The sequence below is a fragment of the Ichthyophthirius multifiliis genome, assembly GCF_000220395.1.
Source record: "Ichthyophthirius multifiliis unplaced genomic scaffold scaff_1120509250885, whole genome shotgun sequence".
Taxonomy (NCBI): Eukaryota; Ciliophora; class Oligohymenophorea; order Hymenostomatida; genus Ichthyophthirius; species Ichthyophthirius multifiliis.
Genome location: NW_004086406.1, coordinates 244,275 through 251,977, shown reverse-complemented (window position 1 = coordinate 251,977; position 7,703 = coordinate 244,275). Strand labels below are relative to the sequence as shown.

The following is a 7,703-nucleotide window of genomic DNA, read 5'->3' as shown; positions in this document are numbered from 1 at the left end:
AATAAAAAAGAACTTGAAGAACAAAACAAAGAATTTTAAAAGAAAATCGAATAATAATAATAATTATTGGTGTAAATATAATATATTATTTAATTAAATATTTACAAATAAAAGAAACTTATAAAATTAATTAAAAGAGGAAAAAGAATACTCTTAGATTTAAAGTGAAGAAATAAAAAGTTTGAAAAAATATATAAATTAATTATAATTAACAATCTAATTTTAGAATGAATAATAATTAAAAGAAAATATAAAAAGCCCAGAAAATGATAAGTAGTAATAATAGAAAAGTATCAATTTAAATTATAATGATAGTATTTCGCCATTTATAAATAAAAACCTAATTTAATCAAATACAGAAAATGAACTTTGGATTTATAATAAATAATAATTTGCAGATTAGTAATTATACGGAGTAGATCATGAGAAAAAAAAAAGGAAAGATAGTCTAAATTAGAACCATTAGACAATAAATTAACGAAGGAATTAAAATTTAAATAAACAGAAGATAAATCCTTAAAATGCAATATTATCAATATAAAAGAAATAGAATAATAATTAGTAAACTAGCTTAAGATAATAAAGATTTATATATAAAAGCTTGCAAATAAAATAGAATAAAAATCTAATTAGAAAAAATTGATTAAATGGTAAAGAAAAATTAGTAAAATAATCAAAATAATTAAAATAGTAATATTGAAAAGGCAACAAGCAACAATAGTCAATATTAAAATATTCAAATTAATAATTAAAATAAATCTGTAATTAACGATTTTAAAAATAATGAAAAAACACTACTAGAAAATAGCAGTTAATAACATCAAACTCGATTTTGTATATCATAATAATAATAAATGAACTAAATTAAAATGAATATGAATTTTAAGTATACAATGTCTGATAAAGATAAAATGGATTTATAAAGATAAAATAATTATAATAGATAAAAATAAATTGTTACAAATAAAATAGAATTTAAAAATTCAAAAAATATAAATAAAATTGAAAAAATAATAGAAGAAAATTAAGACATTATTTTTTAGTATAAAATATCAAATAATTATTAATTAATAAAAGCTTCGAACTTAAAAGAAAAAAATTCATTATAATTATAATCATAAAATATTATAAATAATGATAATTAATAATAAAATTAAAAAATATAAAATTCTTAAGATACAATTGAAAAAGATAAAATTTAGAAAAAGATAAAACTTAAGAAAATAATATATATGATATATCTAAAAATATATAATAATAATAGTTATAATAATAAAATATTTCTAAAAAATAATCAATTCTTTATTGCTAACCTTGCTTAAGAAAATCAATTAATATAAGTTAATCAATAAAAAGTAAAAATTAAATTTTAAATGATAATTAAGTAGAAAATTAATTATAATAAGAAAGTAATCATTCTTAATAATAATTATAGGAAATTTAATAATCTAAACAAACAATTATTATTAATTAAGAAAATAATTTAAATGAATTTACAACTAATGATAATTTATAAGATAAAGAAGACGAAACACAACTCAAAGATTATTCTTAGGATATTATCTGAAAAAATATCAATTATTAAATATTTATTTATTCATTTATTTTATATTATAGAATCTAAAATAATTATTATTTGTTCATATTATTTTTTCTATTTTTATTTTTAAATTTAAAAATATGAACAGATTATAGTTTTAATACAATTTATAAGTAAAAATTTTTATTATAAGTTATTAAATAATGACTAATTTATTTTACTTTTTAATATATTTTTTACATAAACGAAGTATTATTATATTTCTTATAGTTAAATTATTTTAATTAACCTCTATTTTATTTTTATTTTTTTCTTTTTAGTTATTTTAATAATCATTTTAATTTTTATTTTAAATAGAATAAATAAAACCACATCATTTATTCAAATAAATAAATATAAAAAAATTAAATTAAAAAGTTATAAAATGACAAATTATTATTCCAACATAAATAATGCTTATAATATAAATAATATATTACCCGTATCACATTCATAATATGTGAGTAATAATAATTCTTTTAACTCTTTTATATAAATAACTTAAAAATATCCATAATCGTAGTTATTATTTTAGAAAAAAAATAATCAGGCTGAGAGTATAATATAAAAATATTATTATATATTTATTTAATATTAATTATTTATTAAAAGTATTTAATTATGATAATTAAGTGCCTAGCTTTTATTTAAATTCTCCCAATTATAAACAAAATATTAATAGATAAATAAACTTTTATAGTCCAACATCAATCGATCGTAGTTTTATTTCGTTTGTTAGTAATAATTTAAAAGAAAAATAATAAGTTACTTAATCTGTATAGAAGCAGCATATTCAAGAAGACCAATAAGATTTAGAAAGTTAAGATTCCAAAGATTATTTTTATGATAATTATTTAAGTCTACCATAGATAGGTATCTATAAACGATTTAATATGAAAAAAAGAAAATAAAAATCTTAGGCATAATAATAAAAATAATATACTGATTAAAATACTATTTTTATGGTTGAAAATTTATAATAATTAGCTAAATATGAAAAATTAATAGAATAATCAAAAATTAACTTTTAACAAAGTATAGGATAAACAGATACATTATTCGATATTATATAACAAGGAAAATAAAAATAATCTATTTCTTTATATGAATTCATGAATCTAGCTCATAATTTTAATATTAACATGACATAAGTACAAGTAGAAAATATATTTATGAGAATATTAAATAATAAATATTAATAAATAAAGTATTTTATTAAAAAAATGTTCATTTATATTATTAAAAATTAAATTTTAAAGAAAAACTGACTTAGATTTTATTTGTTTGCCATAATAATAAAAAGAGAAAAAGAAACATAAAATTTAAATAGATTAATAGGAAATTAAAAATTTGTTTAGATAAATAATTATAAATTATATATAAAGCGAAGATTTTATTTAATAAATGCGCGAGAATATAATTAAATCTAATATAGACGTAAAATTATTTTTTAAATAAATAGACTCAGAACGTAATGGAAGGATATCAATATATGAACTAAATAATTTACTTTATGATTTAGATATTTTAGAATGTGAACTTTTAATATAAAGAATATGTTAATGTAAATCAAATTATTTATATGAAACATAATTCAATTCCTTCTGGAATCAAATAATAAAAACAATAATAATATAAGATAGTGTAACTCCAAAAATAAATAAAAAAAATTATTGCAAACATTTAGCTGATTATTTAATTTAAAATACAATTTTAGAAAAAGAAATAGAAATAATACAACAATATTTAATAACAAAAAAAGACCTAAATTTATGTTTTTTATTTGATAAATTTAATCCAGTGAACAATTATATTAATTTATATTAATTTACATAAACTATAAAAATAGAATTTTAAATTAAAGTAGTAAATGAACTTGATTGCATGCTGATATTTTAAAGAATAAAAAATTCTAAAAACATTCAAGAAATGATTGATTTTAGTGATTTTTGTAATCTTTTTTTAGGTAGAAATCAAATAATTCCAAAGCATATGTTAGAAAAAAAAGACCATGATTTTCATAAAGAAACAATCTAATTTATTATAAAATTAATTAAGATTCATCTTAATAACGAAGTTTTATTTTAATAATGTACTGAACTTTTACATAAAGAAAATGTAAATATTGTTTATTTTTTTGACATTATTAGTAATGGAAAGAATTATTTCAATTTTGATGACTTTTGTCTTTTTTTGTAGCATTAGAGTGATTAATATAAATAACTAAATAAAAAGGAAATTAGTAAAACTTTTTCTAGGTTTGATATTAAAGGATAATCAATAATTGATTTTAATACTTTTAATTATGTTTTATAATCAATTAATGTTTAATGAAAAAAAAGAAAGAAAAATATTTTAAAAATTAAAAATATGATATTTTTTTTTAATTATTTATATATATAATAACGAGTAAAAAAAATAATTATATTAAACAAAGAATTATATAATATTTTTATAATAAAAAAAATAATTGATTATTTTTTTATAAATAATAGTATATCCGAAACTATCCATTAATAAATTAATACTATTATCCGTATTTTTTTAGATATATATTTATATTTTAAAAATAAATTGCAAGTTAATATTGAAAATTTTAAAATATGTCGATTATATAAATAAATATTGCTTTTAATTTCATTAATTTTCATAGATATAAAATTAATATAATAAAAGTAAAGTTTTTAAAACTATTTTAATTTCAAAATATATATTTAGTTGGGTCATATTTTATTTTTTTTATTAAATATTGAAAAGCCTTAAAATGAAGTGATAAAAATATATAATTTTTTTGATATTTAAATAAAATATTAGTCTATTCATCTTATAGTTTAATAAACTTGTATTGATAAGTGATTTTATGTTTTCTATTTTTTTATTTATGTTTTATTTAATATAAAAAATATCTATATTTTATTTAAAGAAAAAATTTCAATAATAATATATATTAAAAACAATAAAAAATATTTTTTTATATATCTAAAAAATAATTTCTAAAATTAAAAATTAAAATTTGGGATAAAATATAGTAAATATTTAGGATAAAAATTTGATATTTTTATTGTATTTACTAAAAATAAATAGATATTATATATGATTTATTGTAATTATTATAATAAGTTATAAATAAAAATATTTATAATAAATGAACTAAATATAATGTAATAAAATTATATTTTAAAATATTATTTATTTTGTTAATAAAAAAAAAATATATATTGAATAATTATAATATGAATAAGTAAAATAAAAAATAAAAAATAAAGTAAAAAATAAAAAGTATTATGTAAATTATTTTTTGTCAATAAATAATATACAAAAATTAAAAGTTTATAAAAATAAATAAAATTATTACCATTTTTTATACTACTATTTAAATATTATAAAAATTTTTTTTGTTTTATTATCAGGATATTTTTTATATATAATTAAAAAATAATTTATATATTAAATATAGGATATATATATAAATATATAAAAATATATATATATATAATAATATTAATTTCTGATTTTTATTAATTAAATTTTTTAAATTTATATTTTTTTTTTCTTATTTTTAATATTTTATTTAATTTTTATTTTATTTTATTTAATTATTTTTTCTTTTAAATGCTTAAAATTATTTTATTTATATAATATTTATTAACGTGCATATAAAATTATAATTCGAAATATCATTAAATTAATTATTATCATATTTTTAATAATAGCTCATATAAAGGGAATTTAACTATCGAATTATTTTCCATATTCATTTATTCCTCCCACAATATTATACAGGCCTAAGTAAAATATTTAATATAATATTTATTTTATTTATTTTACATTTATATCCTTTTTTATAAAGAAATTCGCAAGCTAATTTAGAATTGTTTCCTCTTCTACACATTATATAAACTATATTACAATAATAAGATTAATTTATATACATATATATTAAATACCTGGTTAATCTTTTTTACCAAATATCTCATCATAATCTTCCTATAAATTAATAATAAATATATAAATATCAAATTAAATAAACTTCTTTAATATCAGGCATGTCTGTATAAGGAATAGAATTAAACAATTTAAGATTTACAATATCAAATTGTCCTTGAGGTCTAACATCAATAAACTTTGCTTATGTTTATTATTTTTAATTAATTTAAATAAAATTATTCCAAGTTATATCTTAAAAAAGTTCTGATTTCTAAGGAATATTAACTGTACAACTAGATCCAACAAATTCATCATAATTAAAATCTTACACATTTTATATTGAAGGATTTTCCCCGCAAGCAATGCAGCTTTTTTACTTGCCTCTTACTTTGAAAACTTTATAAGTTCCCTCATAACCATCAAAAATTAACATCCTTTATGATAAAACTTTATTGTCAGTTGCTTTTATTATAATTTTCATACATTCTATAGCTTCTATTAAACCTATTACACCAGGAATCATACCTATAACTCCAGCATCTCCACAACTTTTCACCTATAATTAAATTTATAAAAATATAAATAAATCTGTAATATTTATTTACACTTCCTGCTTTTGGACATTAAGGGAATAAACATCTGTAGCAAGGTCCATTATTATGACCAAAAACAGTTAATTGTCCTTCCCAACCTATAGCAGAACCTGAAATTAGTATTTTCTTTATAGTTATTATATCGAAATAAAATAAATAATAGTAATTACATTATTTATTATTGCTGCATCATTTACTAAATACCTTGTTTTAGGATTATCACTGGCATCTAAAATTACATCATAGTATTTAAATAATTCTTAAGCATTCTGAGGAGTTAATTAATATTAATAAGCATTTATTTTTATCCTCTAATTAAATCTTTCTATTGTCATTTTTGCGGACAAAGCCTTTTTTTTATATATAATATTTATGTAAAAATATAAAAGATGGATAATAAGATAATTTTATTTTGAAAATTAAAAAATATAATACCTTATTAATTCCTATTCTATCTTTATTATGAATTATTTAGCGATGAAGATTACTTTCTTCAACATTATCATGATCAATAATTCCAATTTCTCCTACTCCCATTCCTGATAAATAATAGGCTGCGGGAGAACCTATTCCTCCTGCTCCAATTATAAGAACTTTAGAGTTTTATAATTATTTTTATCCTTCATACTTTATTTCTGGGAGGAGCATTTACCGTGAATATCTTTCTAAAACTTCTTTTGTTAAATTTTTATCTAATAAATTTGTTTAAAGTTATTCATTTTTTGAATTTTCTTTTAGATTATTTTAATCATTTTTTTAATTTTAGTTATTTTCTTTTATTTTAAAAAACTCTTATTTTTAAAACGGTATTTTATTTTATTCCAAAGTATTTTCTAAATAATTTATATAATCCTCTATTTTTTCAGATAAAACTAAAGACATTTTTTTAATTTATAAATATATATAGAAAATTTACTAAAATTAAATATAATTTTTTTTATTCTAAATTTATATTTTTACAAATAAATTAAATTTTATTCAATAATATTAATTATTAAAAATAAAGAAAAAAACAAAATATAATTATAAAAATAAAAAGTAATTTTATAATATAAATAAATAAAATTATTAATATTCCTTTACACTTTACAAAAATAAAAAGTAAAAATAATAAATAAAAATAGATAAAGATTAAAAATGTCTCTAATAATAAATTCATCAAACATAAATTCTAAATAGAAACTATAATTTGATAATACATAGAAAATACTCGAAAATATAAATAATTAAAATTTATAATTATAAAAAAATGTTTCTTTTAATCCAAATGTAATATAATCCCAAAAAACATCAAAATAAGCTTATGATATATCTTTTAATAACTAAAATATGATAGAAAGTTAAAATTAGCAATTAAATAAAATATAAAATTAAGTAAATGATATTGAATTTACTTCATTATTGGAATAATAATAAGAAAAATTGAACTAAATATAAAGCTAATTTTAAAGCATATCCTAATCTAAAGCAAATATTATAGATAATTCAAACTCTAATATTAAAGAAATAGTAAAAGATGTAGATCGTTTGATAAACTAAGCTAATATGAGATCTAATCAAATAACTAGTTATGGAGCATATAGAGGAAATTAAAACTTTTTTAA

At 15.7% G+C, this 7,703-nt stretch overlaps 2 protein-coding genes across 2 annotated transcripts, besides 12 other annotated features; one reads left to right on the top strand and one right to left on the bottom strand. All coding sequences in view use genetic code 6, as the record gives it.

The window, feature by feature from the left end:
- Positions 1 to 900: 900 nt before the first annotated feature.
- Positions 901 to 949: a microsatellite.
- A 224-nt stretch (positions 950 to 1,173) lies between these two features.
- Positions 1,174 to 1,211: a microsatellite.
- Positions 1,185 to 1,224: a microsatellite.
- A 740-nt stretch (positions 1,225 to 1,964) lies between these two features.
- Positions 1,965 to 2,847, top strand: IMG5_107790 (hypothetical protein; the record flags this gene model as incomplete). The annotated part of the gene is made up of 2 exons (XM_004034997.1): positions 1,965 to 2,136; positions 2,192 to 2,847. The coding sequence occupies 2 exons, from the start codon at positions 1,965 to 1,967 to the stop codon at positions 2,845 to 2,847; spliced, it is 828 nt and encodes a 275-aa protein (XP_004035045.1).
- A 1,971-nt stretch (positions 2,848 to 4,818) lies between these two features.
- Positions 4,819 to 4,856: a microsatellite.
- Positions 4,822 to 4,858: a microsatellite.
- A 162-nt stretch (positions 4,859 to 5,020) lies between these two features.
- Positions 5,021 to 5,084: a microsatellite.
- Positions 5,042 to 5,081: a microsatellite.
- Positions 5,085 to 5,114: 30 nt separating the features above from the next.
- Positions 5,115 to 5,182: a microsatellite.
- Positions 5,143 to 5,173: a microsatellite.
- Positions 5,143 to 5,190: a microsatellite.
- Positions 5,191 to 5,293: 103 nt separating this feature from the next.
- On the bottom strand, positions 5,294 to 6,854 carry IMG5_107780 (hypothetical protein; the record flags this gene model as incomplete). The annotated part of the gene is made up of 7 exons (XM_004034996.1): positions 6,535 to 6,854; positions 6,270 to 6,449; positions 6,112 to 6,225; positions 5,610 to 6,062; positions 5,527 to 5,566; positions 5,408 to 5,479; positions 5,294 to 5,364 (listed from the first exon to the last, which is right to left on the bottom strand). Exons 1-7 carry the CDS (start codon positions 6,745 to 6,747, stop codon positions 5,294 to 5,296), a joined length of 1,143 nt encoding a protein of 380 aa, XP_004035044.1. The 5' UTR covers positions 6,748 to 6,854.
- Positions 6,839 to 6,884: a microsatellite.
- Positions 6,885 to 7,189: 305 nt separating this feature from the next.
- Positions 7,190 to 7,229: a microsatellite.
- Positions 7,230 to 7,703: the final 474 nt, after the last annotated feature.